This window comes from Astyanax mexicanus, chromosome 19 (genome assembly GCF_023375975.1).
Source record: "Astyanax mexicanus isolate ESR-SI-001 chromosome 19, AstMex3_surface, whole genome shotgun sequence".
Taxonomy (NCBI): domain Eukaryota; kingdom Metazoa; phylum Chordata; class Actinopteri; order Characiformes; family Acestrorhamphidae; genus Astyanax; species Astyanax mexicanus.
The window spans coordinates 30,900,143-30,916,745 of NC_064426.1; the positions used below are offsets into that span (position 1 = coordinate 30,900,143).

Sequence of the window (16,603 nt, forward strand, 5' to 3'; positions counted from 1 at the left end):
TCTTGCTGTGCATTGTTTGAGTTGATTGTGAACATATCTGAGTTACTGATGGATGTGCAGTTAGTTGTACTAAAAGGAGGGAATGAATAAGGGCTGGTATGGAGGGTGGGGGTAATAAAGTGGAGGGGGCGGGTTTTGGTAACATGGTTGTGAAGAGCGCCATCCGTCAGCAGAAGCGTGAACTGCAGTCTACTGTTCAGCAGGAGAGGGGTTTACTCAGTAGTGCGGGAAGAGCAGAGTTTGATGGGTTTCAGGAACATTTGGGTGAATTTGTTTCTTTCTTGCTATTTTCATGAGATTCTTTTAAATCCACTCAATTTGTACTTTTTACTCAGTTCTGTTTGAATCGTTTCGATTTAGCTCCTCATTTCATTTTGTCTTTCATTTCATTCTGTTCTGTTGGTGAGAGAATCTGAACTGCTGTGCTGTTCTTCACATCTCTCCCTCTTTCATTAAATATTCATAATTCTACAGCACTTTTATCGTGTTCAGTACAACTGAATCTAATGGTGGAATGAATGATGGAGCTGATTTAATGAAGTCTGATCAGATTATTGGACACAGTGTTTCTCCCTCTGCTGTTTTATGGGACTGACAGACTCTGTAGTGGATTAGTGTTAAAGTGAATGTGAGAGGAGAGGCTGTAGGGGGCAGTGAAGGATCAGAGAGAGGAGCACTGACGTGGAGATTTCCCCAAGAGATGATTCAGTTCACTAATCAGTGTGAACCTCCTCTCTCACTCAGGATACACCTGCTGAAAGAACTCAGCTTATTTTAGCTTCATGCAAATGAGGAGCTTTATCTGTGGATCATCATTTTAGAATGAGAGAAAAACTCACTCAAACTTTTAATGGATTAAAATAATAATTTTAATATAAGATAATCAATAAGTATTATTACTGTAATATGAAATATGTAATAGTGTAAATTATAACACCACTATTTAATTATCATGATCATCAGTTTAATATTAAATTCCTTCATATAGGAGATATATATGAAGATGAATCATTATCATATCCTGTAGCACATGATGATGAGAGTGTGTAGATGCTCCTATATGGTGAGTGTAGTTGAGAGACCCCTCCCTCTGCCCCCTCCTGTCTCTCTTATAGCTCATCCCTGCACTCTCTCCTTTATCTGCTCCTCAAGCTGCTCATCTCTTCACTCAGCACAGAGAGCATCACACACTGACAAGATGCTGCCAGCACTCTGCACTCTCTTCACTGCTCTCTCATGTAAGATCTCACAACACTGGAGCTCCTCAGCATTCACCTACATCTAATGTGAGCATCAACTAATGTAACATGATGCTGCTTTTATTGCAGGTGTCAGTGGTGTGACTGTGGTGACCCAGAACCCCCCTGTTCTCACACCGACTAAAGGAGAGACCACCACTATGCACTGTAATCTGGGGACTGTTACTAAAAGTGGACCACGATTTTATAAACAGGTTCCAGGAGGAGTTCCACAGTTTGTGTTAAGGAATTTTCATGGATATACCTCTGTTGAATATGGATCTGGCTTCTCTTCTCCTAAATTCACATCAACACACTCATCTAAATCAGATTATACTTTGATCATCAGTAATGTGGAGGTAGGAGACTCTGCAGTGTATTACTGTAAAGTGTGGGACGGCTCTGTTAGTGAGTATGTATCACAGTGATTGAGATCATGACAAAAACCTCCTCACTGCTCACATTCACTTCTGCTTTCAGAAAACAGTGAAAACACAACAACTTCAACAGAATCTTAGACTACAAAGTGTCAACTGAGCTTAATTTATTTATATTTTTTTTATTTCTTTACTTTATGTTAGTCTTCCAGTAACTCAAACAATCAAAAACAGTACATTTATTTGCTAAATTGTGAAATAGTTTTACAATTATTTAAACTGTGTAAATAAAGCATTTCCTAAAATAATTATTTAATAAAAAATCTCACCTATGTTTATTTTAGATATCCTTATCATTTATTACCAGTGATATAAAACTTTCAATGAATAGCTTTATTAGAAAAAAATATGTAGGGTGAAGCTTTCTCTGAACTCCAATGTGAAAATTAAGGACAATATTTTATATTTATTATAATATTTATTGTTATAATACATGCATGCTTTTCTTCCATCTACACCATCCAGTTTCACTAAAATTCCCATAATCCTTTACATCTGAATATGACTGCCACATGTCTTTACAATCAAGAACCATCCAATTTAGTTTGTCGACTCTGGTGCAGTTGGAGCTGACAGTCAGAGTGTGAAGGTGTTGTAGTGTATGATGAGCTGAGACTCAACTTTTACACACAAAATCGCATCTTCAGCCAAAAGTTGAATCTGATCAAAAACAGCCTTGTTTTTGCCTGTATTAGCAAAACAAAAGTGACACTATAACACTGTCCAACCTTAGACATTAAATCATGCTAGATGCATATTACTGAAGAAATCATTTATATACAACAAAAAACTAACAGTGGGTTAACAACAGACTGGCAATCTGTGTGTTCTGGAAACATCCAGAACAACCATCTGGTCTACGGCCATAGGCCCTGCTCAATAACCAAAACTACATGGATAAATGATCGTTTTAGCGACCCCTGCTGCTGGTTGTTAGACTCTAGGGGGCGTTAATACGATCATTTGTCCATTTTTCCATCATAAATTCCATAGGCATAATAACCAACAAAGAACAGTAAGGCTACGTTCCCATTACCAGGCAAATTGCTTAAATACGATTTTTTGTTCAGATGGGATTTGGCAATCTTGACAGTTCACATTTACAAATATAAGTGACCTGTTAAATCTGATTAGAAAAAAAATCATTTTTAGCACGTTCACACAACCATTAAAAAATTTGATTTGCACCACTTCAGCTTGGTAATGTGAAAGTAGCCTACGTGAATCGTTACTTTCAGCAGAAAGCGTAAGAAAAAAGCTGGATTAAAAAAAATAAAACACAAGTCCGTGAAAATAATGCATCAAAACGTGAAAAGCTCACAGAACTTTCTGGCTGCAGTGCAACAACTCTTTACATGCAAGTGATCTAAAGCTCTCTTCAACCAAAAGTCTAAAGAGGGGAAATGTTACTTATCATTATCTTTTCTTTTGTAGTTGTCTGGTGGAGCCTGAAACAGTCTAGACTTTGGGGTTGTTTGAAGGTTGATTATTATAAACGTTGATTGGCATCATAATTAATAACAGCAGTGTTCCATTGTGTATTTTTTATAGCCTAGTTTTAGGCCTGTGTGTCAGGCTTAAAATATTAGATAACAAAAATGCTGCATAATTTTAAAACTATATAATTTGTCAAGCAGGCTAATTTTTACACAGAGTAGAACTTACAGGGTATCATTTCTAAAGTGATGTAGGGAAGTGTGTAGTGTGTACTCTATAAAGGTTCAGATTCTACAAAAAGCAAAAAATAGTCTAAGTGTAATGTAATACACCCAGTCTGTTTATAATCTACTCTGAATCTAAAAGTTGTATAGTGTATTCAAGACTTTAGGCTTGTTGGACTGTACTCATTGCTGCACAAACCGATCGATGCCTGCCTTGGTTCACTGCATGATGCTTAATTTGTTTGTCTGACTTTCATTTGTGCCACTTAGCCCTTGAGGATGAGGAGACATTGTGCAATTCCAGAATTACAAATAATCATATCAGGAATACCAGGTTGGATTACAAACAAGATGTACAAAGATTTTATGATTGATGCACAGATTAAGATTACTGTTCTTTACAGTGAACAAACTCACAGCTGATTGGCTGAGTACACATTGACTCCTCCTCCCTCAGTTCCTTATGAAAGCTCTCTCTCCTCTCTTCATCCTCCACTCTGTTCATCACTCTGCTGATCACACAGACAACATGCTGCCCACCCTCTGTGTCCTCCTCCCTGCTCTGGCATGTAAGAGATCTCCTCCTGCTTCTCTCTTTACATTGATGGGGTTTGATTGTTTCTGATTGTGTTTAAAATGATATTGATGATCATCAGCTCCAATGTTGCTTTATGTTTTAGGGGTCAGTTCACAGAAAGTTCTGACACAGACCCCTTCAGTTCTGACGGAGCAGCAGGGCAAGACCATCAGCATGGACTGTAACATCGCAAAGTATGAAGGCAATAGCGTCCACTGGTATAAACAGATTCCACAATCAGCTCCTCAGTTTGTGTTGAGATCTAATTCTGCTGGCTCAGCTACTCATCGTGGAGCTGATTTTCCATCTTTACGCTTCACATCTAAAACCTCTTCAAACATCATCTATCAGTTAATCATCAGTAATGTGGAGGTAGGAGACTCTGCAATGTATAACTGTTATACATGGGATGACTCTGCTAATCAGGGTATATCACAGTGATTGAGATCATGACAAAAACCTCCTCACTGCTCACATTCACTTCTGCTTTCAAACAGTGGAAACATAACAACAATGTTTTAGAAAGTTTAGCTGTTTTTGAAGTGTTTAATTCAGCTACAGCTTCAGCTGTTCTATATTATTATGTAGACCATTTACGGAAAAAAAATATATTTAATTGAATTAAATCTGCATTCAATGCAATTTGGCTTTAGAGTAGATGATCTGAAAAATTAAGTGAAATGTTTTCTGCAATTGTTTTAAGGGAAGAAGATCATTTGCACATCATTTAAAAATATTTTAGAATCATATTTATAATGTGTAGCTTCTCCTCTCTGCACTTTAAATGCCATGTACAATCTCTAAACATTTTACACTATTTTGCTATGGTTTCCAGATTAAACCACATATTTTAGTAAAACTTCATAGAGTAAAGTACAGTAGAATCAGATACGTTTTTAATGTTGTCACAAAAATCAATGATGAAAGGTAGAGCACACAATGGGATCAAGTCTTCATGGGACTTAATGCACCTCTTACCCCACCCGTATCATATGTTGTGTCTTTATAGAGTATGGCTTAGTATGTTTACAGAGTGCAATCAACTTGCTAACATAGCCCCGCCCACACAGCCCCACCCACACCAGGATGTTTAACATATGTAGCGCTTATCACATGACCTTATTATAGCTAATATCAGCTCATACTTCATGTATATCAACCTTATTCCTAAATCAACACTATAAAGAGTTTAAAGACATTCATCTGCTTTTTTGTTACAGTTTCAGATTATTTGGTATTAAATGGTTCATGGTCATATCATATTTACAGTGAATAAAGTCTGAAGTAGCTACTGCTGTGGCTACGCTAACCTCACTTTTCAATAGACTCTTTAATGTTATTGAGATCTATTAATATGATAGCTAATGTTCATTTAAGGTATTAAGAGAATAGCTGTAGCTAGCTTTTGAACACCATAGCAGAAAACCATTTAACTTATGTTCTTCACTTTCCAAGATGGGGAACTGTATCTATGGTTGCAGATGCTAAAACATTAAAACCTCCACCCAATCATTCTTACGTCAATCATTCTTACCATTCTGTGGAGGGAAACTCAAGTTATGTAGCTCTGGAGAAGCAGACGGCTCATGTGTTATTGTTGCTATTAGTTAAGATGTTAGCAAGGTACCTAAAAGCTTGAGAAAAGCACACTTACATATCTGTTTCACTAGAGTTTCATGGCAACGCCATTTCCCCTACACTGAATAAGAGCAGATATATGTAGTTTAAGGCAGATGTTTTCACTTAAGCACATTTAACCAGTTATATGGAGCTCCACAACACTCTGATCATTCTGTGTTGTTTTTCCATCACTGCTGTTTAAGCAAAGTTCTCCTATTTTAAATGTTATTATGACTCACTCTAACTGAGCATATTAAATTACTCATTTCATGTGTTTATTAAAGTTGTGGTTGTGAAATAAGGTGGATACTACACTAACTGGAGCCCCACACATTGCTGCCAGATATACTGGAGAAAACCTGCATTCCAGTTGGGAGTCCACAGCACTGCTAAATTCTCCAGAGATCCACATTTCAGCTCCTCTGTTCTGATCATAGTCTATCCATTTCTGTTCAAATAAACCAGATCAGAACTGAATTGTAGTTGGAGTCGGAGTAATGATTGGCTGATTACAGGCTGACTCCTCCTCCCTCAGTTCCTTATGAAAGCTCTCTCTCCTCTCTTCATCCTCCACTCTGTTCATCACTCTGCTGATCACACAGACAACATGCTGCCCACCCTCTGTGTCCTCCTCCCTGCTCTGGCATGTAAGAGATCTCCTCCTGCTTCTCTCTTTACATTGATGGGGTTTGATTGTTTCTGATTGTGTTTAAAATGATATTGATGATCATCAGCTCCAATGTTGCTTTATGTTTTAGGGGTCAGTTCACAGAAAGTTCTGACACAGACCCCTTCAGTTCTGACGGAGCAGCAGGGCAAGACCATCAGCATGGACTGTAACATCGCAAAGTATGAAGGCAATGGTGTTCACTGGTATAAACAGATTCCACAATCAGCTCCTCAGTTTGTGTTGAGATCTAATTCTGGTGGCTCAGTTACTGATCGTGGAGCCGATTTTCCGTCTTCACGCTTCACATCTAAAGCCTCTTCAAACATCATCTATCAGTTAATAATCAGTAATGTGGAGGTAGGAGACTCTGCAGTGTATTACTGCTGCACACGTAATGACTCTCCTTTCATGTTCGTATCACAGTGATTGAGACCATGACAAAAACCTCCTCACTGCTCACATTCACTTCTCCATTTCATTCAGCACATTTCTCAGCTGCAGCAGGAAAGTGGGGTTAATAGGTGCAGTTCTCTTGAGCAGGACGTGTGAAGAAATCCCAGGAGAACAGAGATGTGGAATTCCCAGAGACTGAAATGGGATGTGGAAGGACTCAGTGCTGATCATAGACAGTAGAAGAGAGAGCTGAAGTCTAGAGGACGTTTCAGTTCCGCTACTTTCACTTCTGAAACTGAGGAGGTTTTTGTACGAGTGAGGATATGAAATGAAGCACTGTGGTATTCGGCCCAGGAACAAAGCTGATCGTCACTGGTAAGAAACTCTTCTCTTTATCTACATTACACTGATTATCTTATATTTCATTACATTTCTCTATTTAACCAGGAAAAACGGACTTTAGTTTAACTTATATTTTATTAACTGTAAAGAAATCATGACTTATTGAATATGAATGTGAAATATCTTCTACTATCACTGAATGTATTTTTATGAATATTTACTGTGTGTTTTATATTCTGTAGAGTTTATTAAACTAAGAATAATTGTGGAATATATTAAATGAACTGCTTTATTGAATTGGAATTGCCATTTAAACTGTCAGCTGTGGCTGAAGTAAAATTTTACTTCCCACAAAATACAATGAATCAATTTATTTTTCATGGTTATTAATATAGAAATCTGTATTTTTTATTGGTTTAATGATAGAGCTTTATGATACACAGATGAGAGAACAATATTCAGCACTCACGCTCAAGTCATAGTTTAAAATAAATAATGATAAAATCAGAAATAAATATTTTATTTATGAAAATAACTAAAATACTGATTATTTGAGCTGCAGCATCTCTCAGCATTTTTTTATAATTACTGTTAAAACCTTGTATCTTAATACTGAAGTTAGGATCAGTTGATTAAGAAGACTGTTCCACGTGCAGTAAATGTATTTAAATTAATATATGAATCAGTTTAAATATATTCTTTGCAGATTGTACAGTCTGCATATTTAACTGATACATATCTGATATGTGGAGAAAATTAAATGCATGTTATTGCTTTGTTTCATCATATTTAGTAATGTTTAGTAATTTTTTAAATGTGCTGTTTTGTTGAATGTATTTTTATAATGATAAAATTAAAATTACATTAAAACAAGATATTTATGAATTTAATAATGAAAAACTACATTTCATAATTTCACTAAAATCCCAAATTAAATTTACAGAGTGTATAAAACACTGTTCTGATAGAAACGTTCTGATGTTAATACATTTTCTTATGTTTCTCATCTCATCAATCATCAATCATCAATCTCATCTCATCTTATGTATTCTCATCTCATCAAAGGGTCATAAAGTTCCATTTTCTTCTAATAAAACATTTTAATTTAAAGCTTTTCTATCCTGACGTCCCAAAAACTAAACTTTTATTCATGTTAAACTGAACTCATCTCCACATACTGTCTCTTTAACCCTCTGAAATCAAGCTCATCACTGGAGATATGATAAACAAACTCAACTATTGTTTGGGAAATTGTGGAATAATTTGGTGTAAAGATTTATTTGAAATGATGTTTTTGGAAAATGTTTGATGTTGTGAAAATGTTTAAGGCATCATATTTTAAATGCAGAGTTTTTAGAGTTTATCAGTGAAATTCTATCCTCACTTTCTCTTCATTTCTAATGTAATAAATGTTTTCTTTCTTTCTTTCTCTAATCAGACTCTGCTGTTCCTCCTCCTGTTCTGAGCATCTTCCCTCCGTCCAGTGAAGAGCTGAAGTCTAATAAAGCCACTCTAGTGTGTGTGGTCAGTGACATGTCCACTGGTATTGCTGATGTTCGTTGGCTGCTGGACAGAAAGACGGTCAGCAGTGGAGTGAGCACTGGCTCTGCAGAGCAGCAGCCCAATAAGAAGTTCAGATTGAGCAGCTATTTGAGCATTGAGAGATCAGAGTGGGAGAAAGATAAAGACATAACATGTGAAGTGTCTGCTGCCTCAAAAACTACAAGTAAAAGCATGAAGAAGTCTGAATGCATGGACTGAACCTGATCTCATCTGTTCATCTTCATTCTTTTCTTCTTCTTCAGACGTACACTTCTTACTTGGCAGTGCTGAATAGAAACAGTAGTTTAGTGTGTAGTGAAAGAATGCTGATTCCAGCAACAAACACTGGATCATCTCCTGCTTACGTACTCCTTCATCTTTTCTCTTCTACAATAAAGTTGTTTGATGGATTTGAATAAAATGCAGAAGTGAAAAACTCTTGCTGTGCATTGTTTGAGTTGATTGTGAACATATCTGAGTTACTGATGGATGTGCAGTTATTTGTACTAAAAGGAGGGAATGAATAAGGGCTGGTATGGAGGGTGGGGTAATAAAGTGGAGGGGGCGGGATTTGGTAACGTGGTTGTAAAGAGCGCCATCCGTCAGCAGAAGCGTGAACTGCAGTCTACTGTTCAGCAGGAGAGTGGTTTACTCAGTAGTGTGGGAAGAGCAGAGTTTGATGGGTTTCAGGAACATTTGGGTGAATTTGTTTCTTTCTTGCGATTTTCATGAGATTCTTTTAAATCCACTCAATTTGTACTTTTTACTCAGTTCTGTTTGAATCGTTTCAATTTAGCTCCTCATTTCATTTTGTCTTTCATTTCATTCTGTTCTGTTGGTGAGAGAATCTGAACTGCTGTGCTGTTCTTCACATCTCTCCCTCTTTCATTAAATATTCATAATTCTACAGCACTTTTATTGTGTTCAGTACAACTGAATCTAATGGTGGACTGAATGATGGAGCTGATTTAATGAAGTCTGATCAGTTTATTGGACACAGTGTTTCTCCCTCTGCTGTTTTATGGGACTGACAGACTCTGTAGTGGATTAGTGTTAAAGCAGGGGTCTCAAACTCATTTTTGCCGAGGGCCACATTGGCATATTGGCTGTCCTCTGAGGGCCAGATGTAACTTATAAATATAAGAAAATGTAACCAGATGTAATACAAAATGAATGTAATTACTCCTTAATGTTAAATAACTCTCAATATACTATTTATTCAATCAAATATTACAGTTGCATGGAAAAATGGTTGCTTGTTGCTCTATTAACATAAATCCTTTTAATTTATAAGTTATATTAACTTTGATCAAAACGTTTGATACTGAAATAAGGCTTAATAAATATAAAATCAAAAATTGTGAGCTGTGACAGATTTAGCATTTCCTCAGATTTAGCAGTTCCTCATCCAACCACTAGTCGGAGCTGCAGCTGCAGCACCACAAGCCCGCAGTCTTTGCTTAGTCAGAGCTGCAGCCCAGCCACGGGCTACAGGGCTCAGCTGAGCCAGTCTGGAGCGTTTTTAAAAATTTGTAAGTTCTTCTGTGTATGAAATAAAATAACCCCACTAACCGGATAATACAGCTCTCTACAGTTCATCTTTCAGCCCAAGCAGCTAACAGCAGCAGTTTAGAGCAGCGTCACGGAGGCACTGCTCGGATTACATTATAAACAGGTCAGTTAGCGCGCTGCTAACCTCAGGATGTTTATAACTACGGAGTTTAGTGGACACACCACGGCTGCAAGGTTAGACTGTTGAAGGCTACTGAAGACTACTAAAGCAGGCAACGCAGCGTAAGCAAAAAAAAAAACAAAAACCACACACACACACCAAAATACAAGTTAAGATAAAATATGAAAACGAACATAATAAAGCATAAATAATTAAATTGAATTGCGGGCCAGATGTAACTTATGTTTATTTTGTTAACCCGTGAGGGGCCGTATGAAACCCCGGCCCGCGGGCCGCTACTTTGAGACCCCTGTGTTAAAGTGAATGTGAGAGGAGAGGCTGTAGGGGGCAGTGAAGGATCAGAGAGAGGAGCACTGACGTGGAGATTCCCCAAGAGATGATTCAGTTCACTAATCAGTGTGAACCTCCTCTCTCACTCAGGAAACACCTGCTGAAAGAACTCAGCTTATTTTAGCTTCATGCAAATGAGTAGCTTTATCTGTGGATCATCATTTTAGAATGAGAGAAAAAATCCCTCAAACTTTTAATGGATTGAATTAATTATTTTAATCTAAAATTATCCATAAGTATTATTACTGTAATATGAAATATGTAATAGTGTAAATTATAACACCACTATTTAACATGATCATCAGTTTCATATTAAATTCCTCCATATAGGAGATATATATGAAGATGAATCATTATCATATCCTGTAGCACATGATGATGAGAGTGTGTAGATGCTCCTATATGGTGAGTGTAGTTGAGTGACCCCTCCCTCTGCCCCCTCCTTTCTCTCTTATAGCTCATCCCTGCACTCTCTCCTTTATCTGCTCCTCAAGCTGCTCATCTCTTCACTCAGCACAGAGAGCATCACACACTGACAAGATGCTGCCAGCACTCTGCACTCTCTTCACTGCTCTCTCATGTAAGATCTCACAACACTGGAGCTCCTCAGCATTCACCTACATCTAATGTGAGCATCAACTAATGTAACATGATGCTGCTTTTATTGCAGGTGTCAGTGGTGTGACTGTGGTGACCCAGAATCCCCCTGTTCTCACATCAACTAAAGGAGAGACCATCACTGTAATCTGGGGACGGTTACCGGTAGTGAGGCTTGATGGTATAAACAGGTTTCAGGAGGAGTTCCACAGTATGTGTTAAGGAATTATCATGGCTATAGTTCTCCTAGCTATGGATCTGGCTTCTCTTCTCCTAAATTCACATCAACACACTCATCTCAATCAGATTATACTTTGATCATCAGTAATGTGGAGGTAAGAGACTCTGCAGTGTATTACTGTCAGACATGGGACTCTGGCGCAGTATCACAGTGATTGAGATCATGACAAAAACCTCCTCACTGCTCACATTCACTTCTGCTTTCAGAAAACATTGGAAACATCATAGAATCTCTACACAGTTTTAACTGAGCTGAATGTAGTGTAGTTTATTGGCCAATTTTTGTCCTTTATAGTTGTTTGCTAGATTTGGATGGCAACAGTCAAAATCCATAACAAAAGCAGATTTTTAACCCAAGGTATAATGAATAATTTAACCAGACTTCTGTTCACTCTCTAAAATTAGGTGAATAAAATCAATACACTGAGCTGAGGAGCGGTGCAAGAGAACTTTCCACACATTGAACCTGCACTTCAAATACAAACTTCTTTTGGTAATTTATAATAATCTAAATCATAATTCACAATTTGCAACTCACCTTCACTGAAGTATATATCATTTCTGTACCCTAGTAGATTTCACTTAAATAATTAATCACTACATTAACCCATATATCTTCCATATTGGTTCTTCACATCGTGTATTTGCATAATGGACATCCATGGTCACCCATCAGTAACTCATCATCATTGTGTAGTCTTGTCTAAAATAGGTACCTTATTTTGGGTATTAGGTCACAGGGTGTGTAATGGTTGATTGCTTGATTGGAGTGTTGTAGTTTGTAAGTGCATGTTACCATTTTCCTGTTTAATTTGAAGTGTGATTTTATGCTTATTAGGGAGTGCAGTGAAGTTACTCTGAGCTGGATTAATATACACACGTAATGGTAGAATGGAACCAAGCCTGTTATCATTCTCTATTAAAAAGCTAAAGCTCTACGTAATGTTGACTGAATACATGATAGAATACAAAGGAACAAAAAAATACATTAGCAATCATCTTACGCTTTTGTTATATATTAAATAAATACCCATGGTAAGGTAGCCCTTGTTGACAAGACTACACACTGATGGTAAGTTAGTGGTGGATGGGGGACACAGCCATTATGCAAATAAATGATGCCAGGCACCAATAGTTATATTAACTTTTGTTTGATTACCTTTAATAATAGAAGTTGCCAATGCTTTTTTTAGTTACACTTAAGTAGATAAGATTAAGCAAACAGAACTTTAAAATATAAGCTATATTTACTTTTTCAAACAACCCGTTTCCCAAATTCTAACAAGCAAAATCAACAAATTTTACAGCACCAGGAAGGTTTTAGATTAGATCAATGTGGGTCTCAGAACAAACCCACTTGAAGCCCACGTCCACCTGAAACTCTCTTAGACCATGTTTCACCCACATGAGCCCCACACAAGCTTGTTGACTAATATTTTCTTACTGTTTACCAAAAACACACACTGTAGGTGAACTGGCTATGCTAATTATCCCCCTGGTGTGATTTCACAAGTGAATAGTGGTGTATTGCAACCGGCAATGAACTGGCCCAAAGTCTTGACAGTATTCCTGACTTGACTTCCATGGTTCCTTTAGATTCTGGACCACCTGTGACCAGAAAGAAACAGACAGATGGATGGATGAGAGGAATGGACATTACAATAACCTTTACAGACTGTGTTTAAAGTTCCTATCCAGAGTGACTAGAATCATGTTCCACATGTTCCAGGCTGTAGTGTTAATGTTAGTTCTTACAGGGTTAGTTAAGTGTTTTTGTGGCATTTTACTGTACATGTGGCATGTTAAAGCAACAGAAATTATTGCAGATTATCATTATGGGGTGTGTAGTTGAGTGACTCCTCCCTCTGCCCCCTCCTGTCTCTCTTATAGCTCATCCCTGCACTCTCTCCTTTTTCTGCTCCTCAAGCTGCTCATCTCTTCACTCAGCACAGAGAGCATCACACACTGACAAGATGCTGCCAGCACTCTGCACTCTCTTCACTGCTCTCTCATGTAAGATCTCACAACACTGGAGCTCCTCAGCATTCACCTACATCTAATGTGAGCATCAACTAATGTAACATGATGCTGCTTTTATTGCAGGTGTCAGTGGTGTGACTGTGGTGACCCAGAATCCCCCTGTTCTCACAGCGACTAAAGGAGAGACCACCACTGTGCACTGTAATCTGGGGACGGTTACTGATAATGCAGCTCTGTGGTATATACAGGTTCCAGGAGGAGTTCCACAGTTTGTGTTATACAATCACCAAAGCTACAGTTCTCCTAGCTATGAATCTGGCTTCTCTTCTCCTAAATTCACATCAACATGTTCATCTTCATCTGATTGTAATTTGATCATCAGTAATGTGGAGGTAGGAGACTCTGCAGTGTATTACTGTTATACATGGGATAGCTCTGCTAGTCAGGGTGTATCACAGTGGTTGAGATCATGACAAAAACCTCCTCACTGCTCACATTCACTTCTCCATTTCATTCAGCACATTTCTCAGCTGCAGCAGGAAAGTGGGGTTAATAGGTGCAGTTCTCTTGAGCAGGACGTGTGAAGAAATCCCAGGAGAACAGAGATGTGGAATTCCCAGAGACTGAAATGGGATGTGGAAGGACTCAGTGCTGATCATAGACAGTAGAAGAGAGAGCTGAAGTCTAGAGGACGTTTCAGTTCCGCTACTTTCACTTCTGAAACTGAGGAGGTTTTTGTACGGGTGAGGATATGAAATGAAGCACTGTGGTATTCGGCCCAGGAACAAAGCTGATCGTCACTGGTAAGAAACTCTTCTCTTTATCTACATTCCACTGATTATCTTATATTTCATTACATTTCTCTATTTAACCAGGAAAAATGAACTTCAGTTTAACTTATATTTTATTAACTGTAAAGAAATCATGACTTATTGAATATGAATGTGAAATCTCTTCTACTATCACTGAATGTATTTTTATGAATATTTACTGTGTGTTTTATATTCTGTAGAGTTTATTAAACTAAGAATAATTGTGGAATATATTAAATGAACTGCTTTATTGAATTGGAATTGCCATTTAAACTGTCAGCTGTGGCTGAAGTAAAATTTTACTTCCTACAAAATACAATGAATCAATTCATTTTTCATGGTTATTAATAAAAAATCTGTATTTTTTATTTCGTTTAATGATAGAGCTTTATGATACACAGATGAGAGAACAATAGTCAACACTCACACTCAAGTAATAGTTAAAAACAAATAATAATAAAATCAGAAATAAATATTTTATTTATGAAAATAACTAAAGAACTGATTATTTGAGCTGCAGCATCTCTCAGCATTTTTTTATAATTACTGTTAAAACCTTGTATCTTAATACTGAAGTTAGGATCAGTCGAATAAGAAAACTGTGCCATGTGCAGTAAATGTATTTAAATTAATATATGAATCAGTTTAAATATATTATTTGCAGATTGTACAGTCTGCATATTTAACTGATACATATCTGATATGTGGAGAAAAATAAATGCATGTTATTGCTTTGTTTCATCATATTTAGTAATGTTTCAATAAAAAAATATATATATTTTTTTAATGTGCTGTTTTGATGAATTTATTTTTGTAATGATAAAATTAAAATTACATTAAAACAAGATATTTATTCATTAAGTAATGTAAAACTACATTTCACACTTTCACTGAAAACGTAATTCAAATTGTTAGAGTTTATATGTGTAAAACACTATTCTGATTTAAATATTTTGGTATAAATAAATGTCTTAATATTTCTCATATTGACTTTTGACACTGGAAACTTTAAATACATAATTAATAAAATCCAGTTTAATTAGATCAAAGTGTCATAAAGTTCCATTTTCTTCTAATAAAAGATTTCCATTTAAAGCTTTTCTATCCTGACGTCCCAAAAACTAAACTTTTATTCATGTTAAACTGAACTCATCTCCACATACTGTCTCTTTAACCCTCTGAAATCAAGCTCATCACTGGAGATATGATAAACAAACTCAACTATTGTTTGGTAAATTGTGGAATAATTTGGTGTAAAGATTTATTTGAAATGATGTTTTTGGAAAATGTTTGATGTTGTGAAAATGTTTAAGGCATCTTATTTTAAATGCAGAGTTTTTAGAGTTTATCAGTGAAATTCTATCCTCACATTCTCTTCATTTCTAATGTAATAAACGTTTTCTTTCTTTCTTTCTCTAATCAGACTCTGCTGTTCCTCCTCCTGTTCTGAGCATCTTCCCTCCGTCCAGTGAAGAGCTGAAGTCTAATAAAGCCACTCTAGTGTGTGTGGTCAGTGACATGTCCACTGGTTATGCTGATGTTCATTGGCTGCTGGACAGAAAGACGGTCAGCAGTGGAGTGAGCACTGGCTCTGCAGAGCAGCAGCCCAATAAGAAGTTCAGACTGAGCAGCTATTTGAGCATTGAGAGATCAGAGTGGGAGAAAGATAAAGACATAACATGTGAAGTGTCTGCTGCTGCCTCAAAAACTACAAGTAAAAGCATGAAGAAGTCTGAATGCATGGACTGAACCTGATCACATCTGTTCATCTTCATTCTTTTCTTCTTCTTCAGACGTACAGTTCTTACTTGGCAGTGCTGAATAGAAACAGTAGTTTAGTGTGTAGTGAAAGAATGCTGATTCCAGCAACAAACACTGGATCATCTCCTGCTTACGTACTCCTTCATCTTTTCTCTTCTACAATAAAGTTGTTTGATGGATTTGAATAAAATGCAGAAGTGAAAAACTCTTGCTGTGCATTGTTTGAGTTGATTGTGAACATATCTGAGTTACTGATGGATGTGCAGTTAGTTGTACTAAAAGGAGGGAATGAATAAGGGCTGGTATGGAGGGTGGGGGTAATAACGTGGAGGGGGCGGGGTTTGGTAACGTGGTTGTGAAGAGCGCCATCCGTCAGCAGAAGCGTGAACTGCAGTCTACTGTTCAGCAGGAGAGTGGTTTACTCAGTAGTGCGGGAAGAGCAGAGTTTGATGGGTTTCAGGAACATTTGGGTGAATTTGTTTCTTTCTTGCGATTTTCATGAGATTGTTTTAAATCCACTCAATTTGTACTTTTTACTCAGTTCTGTTTGAATCGTTTCAATTTAGCTCCTCATTTCATTTTGTCTTTCATTTCATTCTGTTCTGTTGGTGAGAGAATCTGAACTGCTGTGCTGTTCTTCACATCTCTCCCTGTTTCATTAAATATTCATAATTCTACAGCACTTTTATTGTGTTCAGTACAACTGAATC

General features: G+C 37.0%; 1 pseudogene and 1 gene segment (V, D, J or C); both read left to right on the top strand.

Moving 5' to 3' along the window:
• Nucleotides 1–6,928: 6,928 nt before the first annotated feature.
• On the top strand, nt 6,929–8,917 carry LOC125784379 (immunoglobulin lambda constant 3-like; the record flags this gene model as incomplete). The annotated part of the segment is given in 2 exon segments: nt 6,929–6,971; nt 8,377–8,917. Coding segments are annotated over 2 exon segments (366 nt in total), but the record flags the coding sequence as incomplete, so codon positions are not given.
• Nucleotides 8,918–10,985: 2,068 nt separating this feature from the next.
• LOC125784374 (immunoglobulin lambda-1 light chain-like) lies at nt 10,986–16,099 on the top strand (annotated as a pseudogene).
• Nucleotides 16,100–16,603: the final 504 nt, after the last annotated feature.